The 25,455-nt window shown below is 45.9% G+C and overlaps 1 protein-coding gene and 1 long non-coding RNA gene across 5 annotated transcripts in view; one reads left to right on the top strand and one right to left on the bottom strand.

Annotated features, from left to right (window-relative positions):
* Positions 1 to 25,317, bottom strand: part of ITGB6 (integrin subunit beta 6) — a 195,406-nt gene extending 170,089 nt beyond the window's left edge. For 3 of the 4 annotated variants that reach the window (XM_063933652.1, XM_063933654.1, XM_063933655.1), the window contains exons 1-3: positions 25,144 to 25,317; positions 14,281 to 14,357; positions 8,016 to 8,095 (exon numbers count right to left, since the gene is read on the bottom strand). In XM_063933652.1, coding sequence (XP_063789722.1) covers positions 8,016 to 8,095; positions 14,281 to 14,341 — 141 coding nt within the window. In that variant the 5' untranslated portion in view covers positions 14,342 to 14,357; positions 25,144 to 25,317. Of the gene's footprint in view, positions 1 to 8,015; positions 8,096 to 14,280; positions 14,676 to 25,143 lie in introns of those variants that run through there. The other variant, XM_063933653.1, reaches the window with a different exon arrangement.
* LOC134944790 (uncharacterized) overlaps positions 1 to 25,455 on the top strand; it is a 129,499-nt gene that overhangs the window by 32,126 nt on the left and 71,918 nt on the right. The window contains exon 2 of the long non-coding RNA XR_010181953.1: positions 14,859 to 14,967. This is a non-coding gene — a long non-coding RNA (uncharacterized LOC134944790). The remainder of the gene's footprint in view (positions 1 to 14,858; positions 14,968 to 25,455) is intronic.

Below are 25,455 nucleotides of genomic sequence, written 5' to 3'. Positions count from 1 at the left end.
GAATCCCCTAATTTTACCCATTTAGTAGGTAGGTGTTATTTTTGTTCTTGTTACCACAGTGCATTACCTTACACTTGTCTGTATTGAAACGCATTCTCCATTTCGCTGCCCAAGCTTCTAATTTAACTAAGTCATTCTGAAGCGACTCAGCATCCTCCTCCGCATTTATAACTTTACACAATTTGGTATCATCTGCAAAAATGGACACCATGCTCTCTAGACCTTCTGTTAGGTCGTTAATGAAAATATTGAACAATAGCGGTCCTAATACTGAGCCTTGCGGCACACCACTTAGCACTTCAGTCCAAGTTGAAAAAGATCCATTAACCACAACGCGCTGCTCCCTATTATCTAACCAGTTTTTGACCCAAGTGCATATTGTGCTTCCTAGCCCTGATTCTTGTAGCTTGTAGATAAGTCTCATGTGTGGTACAGTATCGAACGCTTTGGCAAAATCTAAAAAGATTACATCCACCTCTTTACCCTGATCTAGGTTTGCGCTTACTGTTTCATAAAAGCCAAGTAAGTTGGTTTGACAGGATCTGTCCTTCATAAAACCATGTTGATTCCTTTTAATGATTTATTGACTTCAAGGAACTTCTGAATACTATCTCTTAGAATACCTTCCAATACTTTCCCCACTATAGATGTAAGACTAACTGGTCTATAATTACCTGGTTCAGCTTTACTTCCCTTTTTGAATATAGGCACTACTTCCGCTATACGCCAGTCTTTGGGAACCATACCTGATATTACTGAATCCTTAAAGATCAAAAATAGCGGTTTTGCAAGTTCAGAATGAAGCTCCATTAGAACCCTTGGGTGAATACCATCGGGACCTGGTGACTTATTAATCTTTAAATGTTTTAATCGGTCACAGACTACTTCCTCGCTTAAATAAGTACCTATCAGTGGGATATTCTCATTATTGAGATTATATGTTAGTCCCTGAATTGGGTCCTCTCTAGTAAATACTGTTGAAAAAAACTCAGTGTTTCCGCTATGTCATTATTTTGCTTAAAACTCCCAACTTGTCTTTTAAAGGGCCTATACTCTCCTTCTTTAATCTCTTGCTATTAATGTATTTAAATAATTTTTTGGGATTCGCTTTGCTTTCCTTTGCTACTAGTTTTTCAGTTTCTACTTTAGCCGCTCTTATTTCCTTTTTGCATATTTTGTTACATTCCTTATAGTGCTGAAGTGACTCTGCTTCCCCGTCAGATTTGTATTTTTTAAATGCTCGCCTTTTCTTGCCCATAAGTTCCTTAATCTTTTTGTTAAGCCACATCGATTTATGATTTTTATATATATATATATATATATATATATATATATATATATACACACACACACCTTACTGAATTATATAGATAGCACTCTCAGGCAGTCTGCAGAATCAGCGTTCCCCGGTGGGTCCCATTACATAAACCTGCAGCAGCCGTGGGTGCACCGTCACTTGCTTCAGCGTAGGCTGAGCGGTACCAGGCAGGAGCTGTCCTGTGTTGTCAGGGCTCCTGGGACAAAGCCGATTTACACTGCAGCAGCACTGTGCACTGCAGAACTCCATTGGAAGTGCAGCATTTACACTTGGATCCCGCTGCTGTACATGCAGGTGTCCCTTCAGGGCTTGGAGCCTGGAGGCAGTATAGTCCATTGCCCCTGGAAGTGCATCTGTGAATCGCTCCATTCAGTATTTATTATCAAATGTCTAATGCAGGAGATACCTGCAAGGGCGTAGCTACCGTGGGTGCAGGAGGTGCGGTTGCTGTGGGGCCCGCACCGTCTCTGGGTCTTGTGAATCACACTAGCCACCCTACACATTCCTCCATCCACCACTCTGTGCTGCAGCATGAAGACAGTGAGGTGACGGCCCCAGAAGTGCATTTGGGTCGGTGCTGTGAAGCCCGGTAACTTCTAGTTCCGCTCTTGGATACCTGCAATTTTTCCTGCATTAATGGCAGCGTCTGATCACCCTATACTGTACAGGAATGTTGCAACAAGTGGCGTCAGCAGACTATTTTCAATAGAAAGAGCTGTTGGAGTCTGAAAAGAGTAAAGACATTCCTTAATTCCCCCAGAAACACTGAGAGTACAGGACCGGGCACTGTAAACATTCACTGTTGCAATCAGTGGCAAATGTCTAGCTTTTAAAATTCACCATGGCATCTGTTTATTGAAGTAGCCATCCCAGCATGGAAAAATAATATGTTATTGCCACCATATGCTGCAATAAGCAATGATAGTTTTTGTGGCGTTTGGAGATAAATGATAAATAGGCCCCATAAAGAGATGTAATCATAGCAATTACCGCTTAGCAAAAGCTGAGACTGTATACCTGTCTTAAGCCGTGTGAGAAAAAATAGAACATTTTACAATCACCTCCTATTTGTATTCTGCTACAAAAAAAAAAAAATATTTCTTGGTTTAGTTCCACTTTAACATCTGTACTTATTGATCCTTGTTTATATTTTACATAGCCACAGGGAATCCTAACACTAGTCAGCTAATTTTCAGCGGTATAACAAACAGGATCCTGTGATTATGGTCTGGACATCTAGGGGGCACTCCTTGACTTCCACCCAGACACAAATATTGATTCATTTTCCATTTATCTCTAAACCAATCTCCCAGTCTAATTATGTTGTATTATATGAATTATATCACAGACAGGAAGTGACTCTTGTAGTCAGTGCCCTTAAACGGCTCAATGAATTCACCCACTGTTTGTCTCAGTCACTGTAACACCAGCCAGAATGATGTTGTAATAAGAGTTTACTAGTGATAAATCTCAGTCAGTACGAGCTGTATGAACATACAAAGTGTTTGTACTGTATATACAGTATCTATCTATCTATCTATCTATCTATCTATCTATCTATCTATCTATCTATCTATCTATCTATCGTTGCAGAATTTTAATAAAACTCACAGCTGATGGATCAGCTTAAAGGGCTAGGCTGCACATATAAAGAGTTCTTCTGAGAGAAAGTGCAGCATAAAACAGGTGATTCTTGTATTATCAGTGCTGCGCCTGTTTTGTTCCATTGTAGCGTTTCATGAATGAAGCTGACCAGTGTGCATTTATTTATAAAAACATTGAAGAAAAATACAGAAAGCTGCTAAAGGGATTTTGAGATGCTGGAAATCTAAACCCTGGGGTACAGGGGAAACCCCCTCCTCCAGGGATCAGGTTCCAGACTGTGGGAGTTATTCAGTACAGATTGCAGTTTGCAGAGAACTGCAAACGAGCGATTTTCTGCAAACTGTGCATGCGCTGCGGACGCACAGGATGCGATCACACTTTTAGTGACAACAGCTGGTGGCAGGAGTGTGGTGGTGCGGCATTGCGGGGTAGTGGTCCGGCTGTTTTCGGGGTGGCTGAGTGACATCACACGCAGCCGCTCCGATTAAGAAAATGGTGGGAGATGGCATGCATACGCAGCCTAGCTGCATATGCAGGGGGTCGTCATTCATTTTGGACTCAGAGATGCGATCGCAATTGTTTTGCGATCACATCACTGGCCACCAATTAGCATGCTGGGTGGCCTTGCCCTGAAGTGGGTGGCCCCCAGCATGCTTTAGAAGCAGTATAGGGTCCTGTGCGCTTGAATTATACATGATACATATGTTACATTATATTGCCCAGGACTATGGTGTATTATCTACACTGCATTGCTGTTATTATTCTGGTACATTATTATGCATGCACTAGCAGTATTTACTATATATATTTATCTAGGGGCCCTTACAGCGACGGACTGGGCCTCAATTTCGGCCCGGGAATTTGTGAAGGTGCACGCGCATGTCGTGGGGGGTGCGCCGTCATGATGTACGGGGGTAAGCTGCGAGTCCAGGGGCGTGGACTCACGGCACCCCCCCATTCCCATGGAGACCGGGGGGCAGCTAAACCAGAGAGCCGGAGGCTGTGCTGCGCGCGGCCTTCCCGACTCTCTGTGGGACCTGCCCATCGGCCCTTATGGCATTTGCCAGTTCCAATCGTAGTCCACGTGGATCGTTACATATGAAAAAAATGCAAAAAATTATTTAAAAAAAACCTCATGGCGACATTTTGACCTGTCGACCTAGCACATGTCGACCTAACGACCATGTCGACCTAATGCATGTTGACCTAATGGCATTGTCGACCTTCAGTGGTCGACCTAATGAGTGTCAACCTAAGTTGTGTCAACCTAACGACTGTAACTCGAATTGTTTTACCCTCTGTGTTAATTTTGTAGCTGTATTTTTGCACCTGTTTGACATTGCAGGATGTGGGTACAGTACAGTACAGTACCCAGGGTACTAAACTGTGGCACAAGTTGTGATCTGATGATGGTGAGGGCAGAGCCGGTCCTAGGTATAGGCAAACTAAGCAAATGCCTCTGGGCACAAGCAGCTTCTGCTAATTAAAATGATATGCGACATGCCTATATTCTGTGTGTGACTGCAGCTGTATCTGCATACGAAATGCTACATTACAGTGTATTCCTGAAAATCAGTGTAACATAGCATTTCATATGCAGATACAGCCGCAGTCGCACACAGAATATAGGCATGCCGCATATCATTTTAAGCAACAGAATATGCTTGTGCATCCAAGCCGCATAGTAAGGCAAATAAGATACATTTTCATCAAAACAAGGTGCCCGACGTTAGCAGAGCTGGCCTTGAGTTGCCAGCTGACTCACGTCAGGCATCTCCTGCTGCATGGCGTATTGAGGCAAGATATATGAGGACACACCTGTATCCAAACAGAGGCAGGGGTCACAGTGTTGGCGACCATGTGAGTGCTGTGTGCGAGTGGGTCAGTTGTGCAATAGTGTTCAGCATATGTGTAAGGGGCATTATGTGTGTCATGTGTATAAATGCATTAATAATGTACGGCATATGTGTAAGGACATTATGTGTGTCATTATGTGTATAAGGGCACTGATAATGCGCGGCATATGTGTAAGGGACATTATGTGTATACTTATGTGTATAAGGGCATTAGTAATGTGCGGAATATGTGTAAGGGACATTATGTGTATAAGGGCACTAATAAAGGTTGGCATAATGTGTAAGGGACATTATGTGTGTACTTATGTGTACAAGGGCATTAATAATGTGCGGCAAATGTGTAAGGGACAGTATGTGTATAAGGGCATTAATAAAGGTTGGCATAATATGTTAGACGCATTATGTTTATAAGGACATTAATAATGTATGTCATATGTGTAAGGGGCATTACTGTGTGATATTATGTGTATAAAGGCATTACTAATGTGTGGCATTATGTGTATAAGATGCTCTATTGTGTGGCATAATGTATAGAAAGGGCGCTACTGTGTGGTCTAATGTGAATAAAGAGCAATATGGTGTGGTGTAATGTGAATAAGGAGCAATTCAGTGGGGTGTAATGTGAATAAGGGGCACTACTGTAAGGAGTAACGTATATAAAGTAAAGTGGCACTACTGTGTTGTCTAATGTGAATAAAGAGCAATATGATGTGGTGTAATGTAAATAAGGAGCAATTCAGTGTTATGTAATGTGAATAAGGGGCACTACTTTGAGGAGTAATGTATATAAGGTAAAGTGGTACTACTGTGTGATGTATCGTGAATTAGAGACACCATCGCATGATAAAATGTGAATAAAGTTGCACAACTGTGTGGCGTAATTTGAATTGGGGGTACTATTGTGTGGCAATGCCCCTTCCCAGCAAGAACACACCCCTTTTTGGGCTGTGCGCAGAATGTGCACAGTGTTCTTATTTAAAATATAGTGGGTAGGAGCACCAAAATAAGGACTGCTATGGGTAAGGGGTGATGGTACTGGGAAAGGGGTGCAGGATCAGAGGCGGAACTAGCAGTGGTGCTAGGGGGCACCAGCCAAAATCTTGCCTAGGGCATCATATTGGTTAGGGCCGGTTCTGGGTGAGGGTGACCATCATTTGATTCATAGGGCAGGATGTAATGAAGTTTGGGTTCGGCAGCTGTGCAGGATGCTGTCCGAACTCAGACGTTTTAGTAAAGGGGCAATAATTTACAAGGCTAAACCATGACTTATAAATGATCGCTCCTTTCAGAGGCAGAACTCTGGGAGGCAACGGAGTCAGCTGCCGCCGGGCTCCTGCTTTGAAGGGGGGCACCTCTCCTCCTGTTCCGTGTGTTCAGTGACATTCAGCAGTTAAGTTCATTGACAGCAGCCGGTATCTCTTCCGTAGCCGACTTCCCCACTAGTCACTGCACCTTACAAATCACACCCTCTTTATTACAGATACACTGGAAGCAGACACCTTACTGATGAAGCTATTTGCTCCTATAAAGGAAACGTAAGAATTCTAACTATATGAAGTTATTTCTCTGACAATTACAAGTAACTTCATATAGTTAGAATTCTCCTACTTCCTATGCAGGAGCAGATATCTCCACCAGTAAGGTGCATGCTTCCAGTGTAATAGGTTGTGGGTTCTAATCATGGGTATGACACTGGCAAATTAATTGTCAGAGAAATTATCAGCATTGTGAGTTACTGAGCAGATCTATGTAGTGTGTGGCTGGACCCCTACATAGATCTGCCTAGTTGCAATGGGTTTTGTAGTAGCTTCATATAGTTAGAATTAGAGATGGGCTGGTTCGGTTTTACTCGGATCTCAAAACGGCATCTTATTGGCTTACGGATGAAATATTAAGAGGGGGGGGGGCACCAATATTTTTCTTGCCTCCGGGCAACTGGGACAAACTTACGCCACTGGCTCCTTTCTTGTAAATGATTATACCTTTAAAAAAACATCGGAGTTTGAGCGGCAACCCGGCACGGCCGGCAACGCTGCACGGGCGCAAGACTCGGACTTCATTACATCCTGACCCCAGAATTCATCTAAGATACACCCAGTAAAGGAAATTTAAGTGCAGTTGCTCCACTGCATCGGAAAACAAAGGTAAAGTTATCGCTTACATCAGAGTTTCACAAACTCTACAATTCCAGTCTAGGTTGTAAGTATATCCATGCTTGATTTAAATCAAATTGACTGAGGTACTAATTAAATCGGGATCCGGTCTGAAGATCGACAGTGTCTAGGTCGACCACTATAGGTCGACAGTCACTAGATCTACATGGATGGAAGGTCGACAGGGTTTCTAGGTCGACATGTGCTAGGTCGACAGGTCTAAAGGTCGACATGAGTTGGGATTTTTTTCATACTTAACGATCCACGTGGACTACGATTGGAACGGTAAAGTGTGCCGAGCGAAGCGAAGGCACCATGCCCGAAGCATGGCGAGCGAAGCGAGCCATGCGAGGGGACGCGGTGCACTAATTTGGGATCCCGGTCACTCTACGAAGAAAACGACACAATTTCCCCCCCCCCTCATGTCGACCTTTAGACCTGTCGACCTAGCACATGTTGACCTAGAAACCCTGTCGACCTTCCATCCATGTCGACCTAGTGACTGTCGACCTATAGTGGTCGACCTAAACATTGTCGACCTAGATACTGTGGATAAAACGAACCACACCCAATTAAATCACTTGTGCTCAAGCATGGATATCCTTACAACCTGGACAGTAATGGGGGAGTTTGGAAAACTCTGGCTTAAGTAAACACTTTACTGGGCATGGACCTTTTCCAGAGCCTGTGTCCCAGCAAGACAGCCATGGTAAAGTGCCCAGATATAAAATGACTTATGCTGTTATATGAAACTTATCAGGACAAAACTCTGGATATTGGTAATTCGGCCTCTATGTAATGACGCATTTGGCTGTAGTGACATCCATAACAATCTTGTGTTTACGCTGTAATGTTTTGTGTTTACGCTTAATGCTTTTTCATTAGTTGTAGTAATTGCTTATAAAAGCATGCAGCACTTTAATGTTGTGATTTATTAGTGTTTAACATAACACTGGCAATATGATGTGATGTGGGTAATTCTTCTGTACATAGGGGGAATACCCAGTATACTAGTAATGTCATTAGTAATAAAAGCTGACAATGGCACAGGTCCTGTTAGTCACACATTTGGTGACATTTTACCTTTTGGGAACACCAAGCACAGTGTGGTCCTAACTTCAGGCAGTCTCCACATGTCATTGTACTTCCCAGGGAACAACTTCCTACAGGCAAGAGGAGAGAGAGCAAGTGGGGAGATGCACAAAGAGCTATATTATTATCTGAAGTACATATATATTGTACATGCAAACATGAACCATAGAGATGGCACTTATACAAACAGACAGAGGTTTTGGGAATATTTAGCAATATGTGTGAAATGCCATCAACAATAAGTACCATTCAAACTGAGAATTAGGGTACGATAATTACCATAGTACTTAATGAGCCTGGGCCAGAACAGCGATTCTGAAAACCTGAAGTCCCTTGGTGTTCTGATGTGCATTGCATCAGTATGCTACAAAATTAAAGGTTTCCCAGGTCCCCCACAATATGCAAATGCACTGAATCAAGGGCGTAGCTACCCTAGGTGCAGGGAGTGCAGCTGCTATGGGGCCCTGAGCTGATAGGGGCCCACATTCCTAACAAAAGTTACATGTGTTATTTACATTTTTCACCAATAAGTGGTACATAGGGCTCTTACAAACGTTTGCCTTGGAGCCTGCAAAATATCTAGGTATGCCCCTGGACCTGCTCATTGTAATGTGGTATAAAATAAACTGGAGGGGATTATAATGTTACATAATATGAACGTTGACAATGTAATGTGGTACAATATGAAGTGGAGGCTCTATAGTGGGGCATATTATGAACTGGAGACACTATGTCATAATGTGAATTGGGGGTACTGTGTTGCATAATGTGTACAATGTGACATAACGTGATCTAGGGCACTACTATGGTTCATAAAATAAACTAGGGCGCTACTATGGGGTATAACATTAACTTAGCCACTATTATGGTTTAGAAAATGAACTAGGGCACTATTATGGGGGATACAATCATAGGCGTCGGAATGGGAGGGGGCAAGGGGGCAGCATGCCACCCCCAAACATGAGAGAGGCGCAGGGGTGGGGAGTGGGAGCTCTTACCCCCCAGATCACCGCGGAGACTGTGACTTCAAAACTCCGGCGCCGCTGCGTGCTGCCCCGTGTCCTGTCCAGCCGGCTCTTCACAGTGGCATTACTGGGAGGAGACAGGGATGTCCCAGCAGGCTCAGCATGGCCACGTCTCCTCCCAGTAGTGCATCTGAGAGACGGCTAGGACAGGAGGACACGGAGCAGCATGCTGCGGCGCTTTTGAATCAGATTCTCCGTGGTGATCTGGGGGGTAAGTGCTCCCTGCGTGGGGTGGGGGTGGATAATCGTAGGGGGGAGAGCCTAAATTTATTTTTATATATGCCCCCCCAACAACAACACGTTCTGGTGCCGCTGGATACAATTAACAATTGCTGTGGAGAGGAGAAGCATTGGGATGGGGGACCCTTCAAAAAGTTGCTATGGGTCCCACAAAGTTCTGGCTACACCCCTGCACTGAACCACTCAGCAGTACTCAGTTTATATACTGGTTGAGTATCCCATATCCAAAATGCTTGGGACCAGAAGTATTTTGGATATCGGATTATTCTGTATTTTGGAATAACTACCATAATAAGATATCATGGCGATAGGACCCAAGTCTAAGCACAGGATGCATTTATGTTTCATATACATCATATACACACAGCCTGAAGGTCATTTAATACAATATTTTTAATAACTTTGTGTATTAAATAAAGTTTGTGTACAATGAGCCATCATAAAACAAAGGTTTCACTATCTCAGTCCTGCTCCAAAAATGTCGTATTTCGGAATATTTGGATATGGGATACTCAACCTGTATCATATATGTTGCTCTGCTGCAGTGTTCTTTTCAGACATGCTCATTATTGTAAAAAGCATATTTTTGATCATTTCAAGAAAACGTTCTTGAATATGTTTTTTTTTTTAGTTAAAATTTCATAAGCACCAAGAAATGTTATTAGGCAGCACTAAGCACTTCTGAAATACAAATTGCCTTTGTGGCTTTTTGCCACAAAATATATGTGTGTACATTTAGGAACTGCAGAGGACTGGTGCTACTAGTGGTGCTTTACTGCTAGTAGTGCGCAGTAAATGATGAGCTGCAGGCACAAAGGGGAGGGATCTGAAAAAGATCCCTCCATGCAATCTATGAAAAGTGCCTGCAAACATTGGAGGTTATTCAGAGATATACGCAGCCAGATCTGCGTTCATCTCTGCATATACTGGGGGCCGCCCAGCACAGGGCAAGGCCGTCCAGCATGTGTGAGGCCGCCCTCCGATGTGTCCGCAATTAGATTCCGGACGCATCAGATCTGAGGTTGACCCCTGGCAGCTCAGCCTGGCTGCGCTGTCAGACGGTCACCAGCCCCTTGTTTTCGGAACAGCTGCGTGTGATGTCACGCAGCCGCCCCGATAATGCTCCCAACATGCCCCCTTTAGGTACGCCCGTCCCCCCTAATGCTGCGATGATGCCACGACGCCGCCCCTGTCAATCACACTGCGGCCGCATCGTTCCTGGATGCGGCTGCAATGTGTAAGGTCGCGCACGCACACTGTAGTCAGTGCATGTGCGTAGACCAGATGGACTGGGTGGATTCGTCCATCTCTGAATTAGGCCCATTATCTAAAGTCTGTATTACTGTAGCTAGAGCAGTGATCTCCAACCCGTAGCTCGCGAGCTACCGGTAGCTCGCCGTTGTATTTTTGGTAGCTCACAGAGCGCACGGGCTTGGGCAGTCACTGGCACTCCACCCTTCATTTTTAATATGGTGCCGGCCGTCAGCCAATCAGAACTCGTGGACTGGCAGTGACGGCACCTGATTGACTGCCGGACCACAAGTTTTGATTGGCTCACTTACCGGCACCATATTTTAAATGCCCGCCGCCACCGGAAACTGTGTCACCCTCACCGCAGCCGCTCTCCGGACTTCACAGGAGAGGCGCGCGCAACGCTCTCCTCCCCTTCCGACCCTCATACAGTAGGAGCAGCACCGGTGGCAGTAGAAGAAGCCAGCAAGGGTTAGCACTGTATCGGACACTGTGTGTGTGGGGGGGGGGGGGGGGCATTTTATCTGGCGCTATGGGGGGCATTTTAAATGGCATTGCGGGGGGAATTGTATCTGGCACTGGTGGGAGCATTATATGTGGCACTGCTGGGGGGCATTATTTGTGTATCTGGCACTGCTGGGGGCATTATTTGTGCATTTGGCACTGCTGGGAGGCATTATTTGAATATCTGGCACTGCTGAGGGGCATTATTTGTGTATCTGGCACTACGCGGGGGGCATTACTTGTAGTTGTGAGGCCACACCCACTTTTGTGAGGCCACAACCACTTTCGCACGAACACACACGCATTGGGGGGAGGGGGGAGCACCTTCAGAGGTTTTATTTTCCGAAAGTAGCTCACACCCCAATTAAGGTTGGAGACCACTGAGCTAGAGCCTTCAAGCTCTAAAAAAAATTACTTTTTATTGCTTGATAAATTTCTCAAGATTGCCATTCCCATATAGGACCTGTGAACAGCAGCGTACGTGAAAAAAACAAACCAGTTGATACATAGGCCTCAAAGAGATGAAGAAGGTAGGAGGAAAAAGAGAGAGAGAAAAAGAGAGGAGTTAATGGGGGAGGGAATGGGGAGGGTGTGAGGTACTTAAACAGCCAGTTATTCATCTTCCTGAATGTGTATTTTCCAAGTTTCCAATCACTGCGCTGCTCCTGTTACTAACGTAATACAGTTTTTAAAGGAGACCCTAATCACAACAAGATGTCATATGCTAATCCAATACTCATTTCCAAAATGTGCAAGTGTTATTCAATTAAAAGAATTGGAAATTGAAAATAAAAATATATATATAAAAAAAATAGCTACTATAAACGACAGCACATATAACTGTGTAGGAGCACAGCGCCTACATTCATTTGCATGCCGGGGTGCATCTAAAGAGGAGGAGGCCCGTATAGAGGCTCCATCTGTTCCCCCTCCTCTCTAGCTGCTGGCAGTGCTGTAGCTCTGGGCACAAGAGTCACTAGGGGACCCTAGCGCTGTTTCAGAGTCTAGTGCGCATGCACAGGTCTCTAAGAAAATGGCGCAACATACGTTTTCCCAGTTATTTCCGTACTGCACCTAGTGATTTGTCAGCCCTGCTGCTGCCTACGCAGGACTCCTGAGGGTAAGTATTGAAAGCAATTGGTGCATGGTGTGCAGTGCGGGCCCCCCTGCACTTATTATAAATGCACCAGTGTTTGCATGTACAGTAAATGTTATTTCAGTAAGGCCAGCAGATGTGTGCCCTGTCCTAATATATTTGGCCGATTGAGTTTAAGAAGCGGTGGACTGTAAAAATCAGCGCGCCATACGCGCATAGCAATGAATGCTTTGCACATTTTACTATGTTCTCATTTGTATTTGTTGTTGCTAAAATTGGATTTCTGGATTTATTTCTTCAACAAAAATAAAGAAGATAAGAAAATTGTGCCAGATTTTGTTGACACGTTGTGCACATTCAAAACAATATTTAAAGAAATAATAGAAGATAATCAGTCAATCAATCAATTACACAAATCATAGAGGCAAAGAAATATCCAAAGTAGTCTAAGTCATACCTGGATAACCTGTGACCCTTCAGCTGTTATGGAACTACAAGATCTCTCTGACTACTGAACCTTCTGGAACTTGTAGTTCGGCAAGTCCCTCTGGTGTACTGTATGTGATCAGTAAGTCTAAATTTAAATATTTAATGTAAATATAAAAGGTTTCAGTTTTAGCTCATTTTGGTCTCTAGGCCAATAGGGATGACATATTTTTTACCGGCAGACAGGAGATGCTGGCTGTCAATACCCCGACAGAGGCATCCTGCCCGCCAGAATGCCGACAGTGGGGCGAGTGCTAAGAGTCCCTTTGCGGGCTCACTGCGTTTGCCACGCAACGGGTTCGGTGGCTCGCTACGCTGGCCACAGGACCTATTCCCACTGTATGAGTGTTGTGGACAGTGACGAGTGGGAATAGCCCTGGGCTGTTGGCATTGTCAGCTGTCAGGATTTTGGCGTTGGTATCCCTACCAGGGACGTGCGGTGAGCTAAATGGCTCAGGAGGCACTGGCTAACCCCAGAGCCAGATTTACATGCAATATATGAGCCAAAGGGTACATCTGGACATTATACACAGGTGCAGCATTATAAACTCCTGGAAATCTGGTGAGTTTTGATTAGAGATGTGTGGAAAGAATACACAGGGGAGGCACTGCCTCACCTGCCATAGACTTTTTACTCCAGAGTTTGGGCTATAAAAATTATTAGAATAATGCAAAGAAGATATTTCAAACAAATTATCTGTATTTTTCATATATTTTTTTTATTCAGTCAAAACTCTGGTTTAAACGCAAGAATGACAGGAAAGGCTCTGCCTCACCTCACCGCACGTCACTGATCCCTACCGCCGGGATCCTGTTAGCCAGCATTTTAACTGCAACCCACCGATAGTATTATAGAGTGAGCCATGTGATAATAATTAAAGTTTTGCGCATCTAAACTTACACTGCGAGTACATATACACAAATAACATTATCTCTTATTGTTTTCTAATAAGCTATGCCAGCCAAGAAATACAGACTGCAAAGAACACTAGCCATATTGTAAACAGAATTTCCTTACTTCCTCTGTGTGAGAGAAGGAAATAAAATAAAAAAAACCCTCGACCCAGATGCAAATCAATGGAAAATAAATGAAAGACAAAAGTGGTGAATTTCCCTAATAAGCCTACCTGAGTGTTGTTTTACATGTGTCATGGGCCATAATATACCATGTTTTCTGTATTTGTGGGCCAATTCCCTCACCACAAGAATTCAGGTTGGTTATGATCTAGCATCAATAAAATTTTGACTGTAAACATTAAACCTTTCAACGCAAATATATACGTTTAAGCCACCACAGTTCTGTGTGCCAATTCTGTGACCACATGTAATCCTTTAAAACAACATGCTATCATGGTTCACTTATTTTATGCACCAGCTAGGGTGTCTGGGGAACTGGACTACTGTATGTAAACAGACCCTGGAGTTACCCAATGTTTCCCAGCAGCATTTAAATGGTTTTTAAACATCACATGATCATTTTAGTTTGTACATTTGTCTGCGAGTGTCAGAACCATTGAGCATTAGATAAGAGAGACAGGAAGTACCCTCTTTATTACAAGGAAAACACTAATTATGATGGGCAGATTACAGATTATTACTACATGTTACTATATAACCATAAATACGATACCTCAATAATTAAACCCAGTCTTACCTTGAACATGATATTTTCCATGCAGAAAAAAAGCTAAGAGCCAAATCAATTCAATCCCCATTCGTTTTTACTTCTGGCTGGATAAATATATGGAAAAAACAAACAAAAAAACACTTTATCTTCTGAACTCTAGTGGTTAGGTGGGCTGTAGAACTGTGATCCAGTTATAGGTCACTACATTCCCTGTAAATCAGAATCAGCAAGTGCTAGTAATGTACTACAGTCCACACATGAGCTGGGAATGCAATCTTACAGAGACTGAAACTGCCATGCAGGTAGAAACACCTTTCAACTTGGATCTAGCCACTTCCTTATTTTCCCTATAAGGAATCCAGGTACACTACATGAAAGAAGGTGGGGACACTTAGCCAGGTACAGGACACTTCTCTCGGTCCTAAAGAGCACATGTGTTTTCTCAACCTGTGTCTTGGCATTTCACTGTACAGCTCAAGTTTCAATCAGTACAAGCGGAATTTTTACATTGTTTCATCTTCAGAAATCCCTGTAGGAAAGGAATGTAAGAAACAAAACAAACAAAAAAACAAAACTATTTCCTAAACACCTCTTTTTTACTTCAGGTCATTCCTGGAATAAAGCCTACAAGGGTGTATCACATCTCAAGACGCATGTAAAGGGTTAAAATAGGAGATTGTGTTCTGTTCCTGCATGCTGAATTGTAAGACTTGGGTAAGACATTGTCAGAGTATATTTGTTATACCAAGCAGCGATACCTATGAAACTGTTATGATGGCTTCTGTGCATGCAGGAGCTATTAAAGCAAACATGAGATGTCAATCTACAGTAATTAATTGTGAGCAAGATGTCAGACACGTTTTGGGAGAATATTGCATACTTTGTATGTACCAAGCATAGGTCAAGAAATACCTTTAAAATGCTCATAGTTAGACCACATTTCTGCACACAGCACATATTGGGGGCGTAGTATGTGATGCCGGCGGTCGGGCTCCCGGCGGCCAGCATACCGGCGCTGGAATCCCGACCGCCGGCATACCAACAGCTGGGCGATCGCAAATGAGCCCCTTGCGGGCTCGCTGCACTCGCCACTCTGCAGGCACGGTGGCGCGCCACGCTATCTATTCTCCCTCCTGGGGGGTCGTGGACCCCCAAGAGGGAGAAAAGCTGTCGGTATGCCGGCGCCGGTATGGTGGTTGTCGGGAGGAACCCGTCCACCAGCAACCTGAAGACCACCCCATTGGGGACAACATTGAAGCTAAGGGGGTGATTTACTAATAATGCAATGTACCTTCAGCTTAAGGAATTCCACTTGACCAATCAGGTGTGACAATCTGACTGAACAGAACTGAAACGATCTTAGATCTGCTGAACTAACAACATTTGGTATTTGAGAAACAAAATACCCAATTAGATATTAGGAGTAGTGATATATCCCCTTTGAAGGTGACGTAGAATTAAGACTTGATGTACTAAGTAAGCAGTGATAACAGTGGAGAATTGAGCCAGTGGAGAAGTTGCCCATGACAACCAATTAGCATTGACGTAACATTTATAATTTGCATACTATAAAATTATACAGAGCAGTTGATTGGTTGCCATGGGCAACTTCTTCACTTGCTTACTTCTCCACTTTTATCACTGCTTAGTACATGTCCCCCTTAGACCTAAAAGCTACCCATTTATGTTTTACCCGATTTACTTGGTATGGATTGTATATGAAAGATACCGTATGTGACTTAGGGGGATATTTACTAAGCATGGATAAGAGCGGAGAAGTTAGCCAGTGGAGAAGTGGCCCCATCAACCAATCAGTAGCTCTGTATTATTTTATAGTATGCAAATTATAGATGGTACTTCAGTGCTGATTGGTTGCCATGGGAAACTTCTCCACTGGCTCCACTGTGTCCAGGTCAAAATACCGCCATAAATTGGTTGCAGACACAAGGGGCGCTTCAATTAGCCACAGGTTCCAGTCGTGGAAGCCACGGGTTGAAATACTGAGCACTTCATGGGTTGTTTTTACCAAGCAAGTTCTCACATGTGGCGCAATTCAATGTTAAAAGCCTATTCACACCATGTGCTGCAATTCTATAGTGCGAGACCTGGGGAAAGTGGGAAATCACTCAGAAACATAACAGTATAGAAGGTTATTAACGGCTATAAACAAAGTATTTTAAGTTCTTAAAATGTATCAGATACATGATTTTTCCTTTTATTTATTTTTCTATTAACATTGAAAAAATAAGAATTTACTTACCGATAATTCTATTTCTCGTAGTCCGTAGTGGATGCTGGGGACTCCGTAAGGACCATGGAGAATAGCGGCTCCGCAGGAGACTGGGCACAAAAGTAAAGCTTTAGAACTACCTGGTGTGCACTGGCTCCTCCCCCTATGACCCTCCTCCAAGCCTCAGTTAGGATACTGTGCCCGGACGAGCGTACACAATAAGGAAGGATTTTGAATCCCGGGTAAGACTCATACCAGCCACACCAATCACACCATATAACTTGTGATCTAAACCCAGTTAACAGCATGATAACAGAGGAGCCTCTAGAAAAGATGGCTCACTACAGCAATAACCCGATTTTTTGGTAACAATAACTATGTACCAGTATTGCAGACAATCCGCACTTGAGATGGGCGCCCAGCATCCACTACGGACTACGAGAAATAGAATTATCGGTAAGTAAATTCTTATTTTCTCTGACGTCCTAGTGGATGCTGGGGACTCCGTAAGGACCATGGGGATTATACCAAAGCTCCCAAACGGGCGGGAGAGTGCGGATGACTCAGCAGCACCAATTGAGAGAACTCCAGGTCCTCCTCAGCCAGGGTATCAAATTTGTAGAATTTTACAAACGTATTTGCTCCTGACCAAGTAGCTGCTCGGCAAAGTTGTAAAGCCGAGACCCCTCGGGCAGCCGCCCAAGATGAGCCCACCTTCCTTGTGGAATGGGCTTTTACAGATTTTGGCTGTGGCAGGCCTGCCACAGAATGTGCAAGCTGAATTGTACTACAAATCCAACGAGCAATAGTCTGCTTAGAAGCAGGAGCACCCAGCTTGTTGGGTGCATACAGAATAAACAACGAGTCAGATTTTCTGACTCCAGCCGTCCTGGAAACCTATATTTCCAGGGCCCTGACAACGTCTAGCAACTTGGAGTCCTCCAAGTCCCTAGTAGCCGCAGGCACCACAATAGGTTGATTCAGGTGAAACGCTGAAAACCACCTTAGGGAGAAACTGAGGACAAGTCCTCAATTCCGCCCTGTCCGAATGGAAAATCAGATGAGGCTTTTACAGGATAAAGCCGCCAATTCTGACACGCACCTGGCCCAGGCCAGGGCCAACAGCATGACCACTTTCCATGTGAGATATTTTAACTCCACATATTTAAGTGGTTCAAACCAATGTGACTTTTGGAACCCAAAAACTACATTTAGATCCCAAGGTGCCACTGGAGGCACAAAAGGAGGATGTATATACAGTACCCCTTTCACAAACGTCTGAACTTCAGGGACTGAAGCTAGTTCTTTTTGGAAGAAAATTGACAGGGCCGAAATTTGAACCTTAATGGACCCCCATTTCAGGCCCATAGACACTCCTGTTTGCAGGAAATGTAGGAATCGACCTAGTTGAAAATTCCTCCGTCGGGGCCTTACTGGCCTCGCACCACGCAACATATTTTCGCCAAATGCGGTGATAATGTTTTGCGGTTATATCTTTCCTGGCTTTGATCAGGATAGGAATGACTTCATCCGGAATGCCTTTCTCCTTCAGGATCCGGCGTTCAACCGCCATGCCGTCAAACACAGCCGCGGTAAGTCTTGGAACAGACAGGGTCCTTGCTGGAGCAGGTCCCTTCTTAGAGGTAGAGGCCACGGATCCTCCGTGAGCATCTCTTGAAGTTCCGGTTACCAAGTCCTTCTTGGCCAATCCGGAGCCCCGAATATAGTGCTTACTCCTCTCCATCTTATAATTCTCAGTACCTTGGGTATGAGAGGCAGAGGAGGGAACACATACACTGACTGGTACACCCACTGTGTTACCAGAGCGTCTACAGCTATTGCCTGAGGGTCCCTTGACCTGGCGCAATACTTGTCGAGTTTTATAAACATGTGGAAGACTTCTGGGTGAAGTCCCCACTCTCCCGGGTGGGGGTCGTGTCTGCTGAGGAAGTCTGCTTCCCAGTTGTCCACTCCCGGAATGAATACTGCTGACAGTGCTATCCCATGATTTTCCGCCCAGCGAAGAATCCTTGCAGCTTCTGCCTTGCCCTCCTGCTTCTTGTGTCACCCTGTCTGTTTACGTGGGTGACTGCCGTGATGTTGTCCGAATGGATCAACTCCGGGTGACCTTGAAGCAGAGGTCTTGCTGAGCTTAGAGCATTGTAAATGGCCCTTAGCTTCAGGATATTTATGTGAAGTGATGTCTCCAGGCTTGACCATAAGCTCTGGAAATTCCTTCCCTGTGTGACTGCTCCCCAGCCTCGCAGGCTGGCATCCGTGGTCACCAGGACCCAGTCCTGAATGTCGAATCTGCGGCCCTCTAGAAGATGAGCACTCTGCAACCACCACAGGAGAGACACCCTTGTGCTTGGTGACAGGGTTATCCGCTGATGCATCTGAAGATGCGACCCGGACCATTTGTCCAGCAGGTCCCACTGGAAAGTTCTTGCGTGGAATCTGCCGAATGGGATTGCTTCGTAGGAAGCCACCATTTTTCCCAGAACCCTTTCATTGATGTACTGAGACTTGGCTCGGTTATAGGAGGTTCCCGACAAGCTCGGATAACTCCCTGACTTTCTCCTCCGGGAGAAACACCTTTTTCTGGACTGTGTCCAGGATCATCCCTAGGAACAGAAGACGAGTCGTCGGAATCAGCTGCGATTTTGGAATATTGAGAATCCAATCGTGCTGCCGCAACACTACCTGAGATAGTGCTACACCGACCTCCAACTGTTCCCTGGATCTTACCCTTATCAGGGAATCGTCCAAGTAAGGGATAACTAAAATTCCCTTCCTTCGAAAGAGTATCATCATTTCGGCCATTACCTTGGTAAAGACCCGGGGTGCCGTGGACCATCCATACGGCAGCGTCTGAAACTGATAGTGACAGTTCTGTACCACAAACCTGAGGTACCCTTGGTGAGAAGGGTAAATTTGGACATGAAGGTAAGCATCCTTGATGTCCCGAGACATCATGTAGTCCCCTTCTTCCAGGTTCGCAATCACTGCTCTGAGTGACTCAATCTTGAATTTGAACCTCCGTATGTAAGTGTTCAAGATTTTAGATTTAGAATCGGTCTCACCGAGCCGTCCGGCTTCGGTACCACAACAGTGTGGAATAATACCCCGTTCCCTGTTGCAGGAGGGGTACCTTGATTATCACCTGCTGGGAATACAGCTTGTGAATGGCTTCCAAAACTACCTCCCTGTCAGAGGGAGACATCGGTAAAGCCGACTTTAGGAAACGGCGAGGGGGAGACGTCTCGAATTCCAATTTGTACCCCTGAGATATGACCTGAAGGATCCAGGGGTCTAATTGCGAGTGAGCCCACTGCGCGCTGAAATTCATTGAGACGGGCCCCCACCGTGCCTGATTTTGCTTGTAAAGCCCCAGCGTCATACTGAGGGCTTGGCAGAGGCGGGATAGGGCTTCTGTTCCTGGGAACTGGCTGATTTCTGCAGCCTTTTTCCTCTCCCTCTGTCACGGGGCAGAAATGAGGAACCTTTTGCCCGCTTGCCCACGAAAGGACTGCGCCTGATAATACGGCGTCTTCTTATGTTGAGAGGCGACCTGGGGTACAAACGTGGATTTCCCAGCTGTTGCCGTGGCCACCAGGTCTGAAAGACCGACCCCAAATAACTCCTCCCCTTAATAAGGCAATACTTCCAAATGCCGTTTGGAATCCGCATCACCTGACCACTGTCGTGTCCATAACCCTCTACTGGCAGAAATGGACAACGCACTTAGACTTGATGCCAGTCGGCAAATATTCCGCTGTGCATCACGCATATATAGAAATGCATCTTTTAAATGCTCTATAGTCAATAATATACTGTCCCTATCTAGGGTATCAATATTTTCAGTCAGGGAATCCGACCACGCCAACCCAGCACTGCACATCCAGGCTGAGGCGATTGCTGGTCGCAGTATAACACCAGTATGTGTGTAAATACATTTTAGGATACCCTCCTGCTTTCTATCAGCAGGATCCTTAAGGGCGGCCATCTCAGGAGAGGGTAGAGCCCTTGTTCTTACAAGCGTGTGAGCGCTTTATCCACCCTAGGGGGTGTTTCCCAACGCACCCTAACCTCTGGCGGGAAAGGATATAATGCCAATAACATTTTAGAAATTATCAGTTGTTATCGGGGGAAACCCACGCATCATCACACACCTCATTTAATTTCTCAGATTCAGGAAAACTACAGGTAGTTTTTCCTCACCGAACATAATACCCCTTTTTGGTGGTACTCGTATTATCAGAAATGTGTAAAACATTTTTCATTGCCTCAATCATGTAACGTGTGGCCCTACTGGAAGTCACATTTGTCTCTTCACCGTCGACACTGGAGTCAGTATCCGTGTCTGCGTCTATATCTGCCATCTGAGGTAACGGGCGCTTTAGAGCCCCTGACGGCCTATGAGACGTCTGGACAGGCACAAGCTGAGTAGCCGGCTGTCTCATGTCAACCACTGTCTTTTATACAGAGCTGACACTGTCACGTAATTCCTTCCAACAGTTCATCCACTCAGGTGTCGACCCCCTAGGGGGTGACATCACTATTACAGGCAATCTGCTCCGTCTCCACATCATTTTTCTCCTCATACATGTCGACGCAAACGTACCGACACACAGCACACACACAGGGAATGCTCTGATAGAGGACAGGACCCCACTAGCCCTTTGGGGAGACAGAGGGAGAGTTTGCCAGCACACACCAAAGCGCTATATATATACAGGGATAACCTTATATAAGTGTTTTTCCCCTTATAGCTGCTGTATTGTTTATACTGCGCCTAATTAGTGCCCCCCTCTCTTTTTTAACCCTTTCTGTAGTGTAGTGACTGCAGGGGAGAGCCAGGGAGCTTCCCTCCAACGGAGCTGTGAGGGAAAATGGCGCCAGTGTGCTGAGGAGATAGGCTCCGCCCCCTTCTCGGCGGCCTTATCTCCCGTTTTTCTGTGTATTCTGGCAGGGGTTAAATTCATCCATATAGCCCAGGAGCTATATGTGATGCATTTTTTGCCATCCAAGGTGTTTTTATTGCGTCTCAGGGCGCCCCCCCCCCCCCCCCCCCAGCGCCCTGCACCCTCAGTGACCGGAGTGTGAAGTGTGCTGAGAGCAATGGCGCACAGCTGCAGTGCTGTGCGCTACCTTGTTGAAGACAGGACGTCTTCTGCCGCCGATTTTCCGGACCTCTTCTGTCTTCTGGCTCTGTAAGGGGGCCGGCGGCGCGGCTCTGGGACCTATCCATGGCTGGGCCTGTGATCGGTCCCTCTGGAGCTAATGTCCAGTAGCCTAAGAAGCCCAATCCACTCTGCACGCAGGTGAGTTCGCTTCTTCTCCCCTTAGTCCCTCGATGCAGTGAGCCTGTTGCCAGCAGGTCTCACTGAACATAAAAAACCTAAAACTAAACTTTTCACTAAGCAGCTCAGGAGAGCCACCTAGTGTGCACCCTTCTCGTTCGGGCACAAAAATCTAACTAAGGCTTGGAGGAGGGTCATAGGGGGAGGAGCCAGTGCACACCAGGTAGTTCTAAAGCTTTACTTTTGTGCCCAGTCTCCTGCGGAGCCGCTATTCCCCATGGTCCTTACGGAGTCCCCAGCATCCACTAGGACGTCAGAGAAACAATTGTAAAAAAGTGTGGTTTTTTTAACCAAATTAAAAACTTTTTATTGCTTTAGGGCCTAATTCAGCATTGACCACTATTCAGAAAAATCGCAAATTGAGCGATTATCGAACGACTGAGTATGCGTAGCATTCGCATTGCGCACGCGTGAGTGGTAATAGTGACAGAAAATGCATATAGATCGTAATCGCAATGTAGCCGCTGTTTGACTGACAGGAAGCCGGCGTTTCTGGTTGGAATCCTTACATTTTCTGGGTGTGTCAGAAAAAATGCAGGCGTGCCCAGGCGTTTTTGGGGAGGGTCTCTGACGTAAGTGCAGACAACTTCCAGGCTGTCTCAGTAGCATGATTACTGGCAGCGTCATACCTACTCACATTTGCTCAGACGTCAAAGATTCTTTGACGTTTCAAGAATTGCATAAGCATCTGCGAGTGGATAGCGATCTGCGATGCAGTCACAATTTTGCACCGGGCATTTTTTCTTCCTGTCGCAGACAACTGCAATTTCTCTGATTAATGAAAACACTTGTAACTCCCATCTGCAAGCTCAAAAACCCATTTCCAACTCCTCAAAATACATGTCCCTCATAATTCAGGTACAGTGTTTAATTATTGGCTAAATTATGCTATTAAAATGCTCTTAAACGCATGATTTTTCATGGGGTGATCTTGTCCTGCAATGTCGCTGCATACACCAAAAGTCGCAGCATGATTGACATGATGATGACTTTGGGGGGCAGCGACATGGAGCGTTCCAGAAACTGGCGGCGAGTCAGCCCTATTTTCTGGGAGTGTAAAGCCAGTGACAGCGTCTTTGGCTCCGGTAGTGTGATTTTGCCGGACATCCTGCAGTAACCTAAGGCTTACTAGGTGTCCAGTGTTCACGCAGTTGATCTGATGTTGTGTCTTCGGATACAGCAGTGGATCACAGAAGTCGGCAGTGGGTGGCAGTTTCTTTTGGGGCCTGGCACCCCCCGACAGGCAGAAGAGGGTTAGTGCACTCCGTAGCCGAGCTTATAAAAAAGGGGCGTGGCTTCATGGGGAAGGGGTGTGGTCATAGTTATACCCCCTGTAGCTGTGCCCTCAGTAGTTGAGCCCCCAGTACTGTGCCCCCTGTAGTTGTGCCCTCAGTAGTTGTGCCCCCAGTATTGTGCCCCCTGTAGCTGTGCCCCCAGTATTGTGCCCCCTGTAGCTATGCCCTCAGTAGTTGTGCTCCCAGTACTGTGCCCTCAGTAGTTGTGCCCCCAATACTGTGCCCCCTGTAGCTGTGCCACTTACCAAAAAAAAAAATACTCACCATCCTGCTTCCTGATCGCTGCTGCCCTCCGTCTCCGGCCGCTGGCGCCGCTCCTCGAATCTATGGGAGAGACGTCATGACGTTTCTCCCATAGCACCGCATAGACACTAGAGGTCAATTATGACCTCTAGCGTCTATGGCTGCTCCCACAATGCCGTGCGGTGCGCGATGACGTAATCGCACACTGCACGGCACCGGTACCAGTAGCTGATCTTGCCATGGCTGGCAGCGTTCTTGGGACAGCGACGCCCCGGGCAAAAGTCCTGCTTGCCCGTGGCAAGATCCGCTACTGATGGGGGGTCATTCAGATGTGATTGGAGTTGCTATGACTGCTCCTTGGTGCAGTAGTGATAGCGCTGTATGGTAATACAGCAGGAGTCGTCTATTCAGTGGCGTTTTATGACAGGAAGGAACCCGGGTGCAGACTCCGTTGCGGGCCCTCTCCTATCTGGCAGCAAGTTGACTCTGGCATACTGACAGAGTCTACTGCGCATGTGCAGGTCTCTGGGAACATGGCGCCCGTGCCTTGTTCCCGGGAACATCTCCAGTGCGCATGCGCAATTCACTTGAAAATGGCCTCAGTGATTTATGCCTGCACTAGAGGGCAGTCGCCACGGGACTCCGGAATGGAAAGTATATTAAATGGATGCAGTGTGTTCGGTGTGCGCATCGCACACACTGCACCCATTATAGAAACGCTGATGTGTCTATTACATGCAGACACCTCTTGCTGCAGTAGTGATCCGAGCTGTGCCCTAGGACGCAGCATTGGATCACTGAGTCACTATCGGACAGCTTGCAGCACCCATGCTGCCGTGCGAGCTGCCCACTGCAGAGGCCAGGAAATCTCTGTCCTACAATGGAGATCCCTGGCCTCTTCCCACCCACTAAACAGCGGCAACATGCCTCCGTTTGTCCCCCAGCAGAGTGTCAATCACTGACGGTCTCCTGCCACTCTGCTACCTATGTCGCAGGACCCATTCGCACATGCGCAGAATGAGTCCTGCACAAAGTACTGAAAATCGGTACTGCAACGATGGGCGCAGGTACAACCACATCTGAATGAGGCCCACTGTACATGTACCAAAGAAAGACATTGGTTTCTGCATATGCACTGCATCAGGTACGGACAGAGATTGCTAGTGTGTATGGATTGATCCACCTGTTGGATATGATTGCACAGAACTCTTCCATCTCATGAGCATGTCATGGGAGTGTAGCCTGACTTCCTCACTCGATCGTACAGTAGCGTCTGGACAGAGATTGAGCATCTATTTCAGCTGGATCTTTTGCACCCAGCATGGTGCTGGTGTAAAGGTGCATACATACTTGCCGAGAAAATGAATGTCTCTCATTTTCACCCTCCCTGAGCAACGTTGTTTACTTTCTTGGCAAGTGTGTATGCCAACGACGACAAGCGAAGCGCGATGCCGCGGGTTGTTAACGACCCTTGCCGTCGGCTGTGCATGTCCTCCAAGAGGTGACTACACGGCCCGGCCGCGGCGTGACGTCACTGAGTGATACGGTTGTCATATTGCTCAGTGTGTATGCACTGCCGCCAACCACCCGGCCCGGGAGGGGGAAACACTAGGCGACATCGCTCATAGAGCCCCAATACAGTCCCAATACTAATGAGGAAGTAAGAACAGCTGGCAAAATACATGCAGTCGTTAGTATACAAAGGCATATTCTCGCATTAGCACACATTAGCATTCTGCCATGTCCAGCCAAAACTTACCTGTGTTGCCATCTGGATAATCGAGGCCTGTGTCGATGTTTTCGGTTGCAATGTGTTGTGCAATGTCAGGTTGTCCATTGTTACTGATCCTATGCTTGATTTTTGCATGTAAAGTTCTTGTGTTACATGAAAAAAATAATTCACCAATGTAAGCGTGACTGCTCCAGAGAAAACTGTGACTGCAGCTGTCATACATTGTGTTTTTGATGACAGAGACAGCCCCCTCATTGCTATCTATAGCCTGGCTATGTGTTTCCTAGAGCACAAGGGACTATTAGAAAGCGAGGTCAGCCAATCAAATGGCCATTCTGC

This window comes from Pseudophryne corroboree, chromosome 7, assembly GCF_028390025.1.
Source record: "Pseudophryne corroboree isolate aPseCor3 chromosome 7, aPseCor3.hap2, whole genome shotgun sequence".
Taxonomy (NCBI): domain Eukaryota; kingdom Metazoa; phylum Chordata; class Amphibia; order Anura; family Myobatrachidae; genus Pseudophryne; species Pseudophryne corroboree.
Note: the sequence above shows the minus strand (reverse complement) of the source record. Positions and strands in the feature narration are given on the sequence as shown.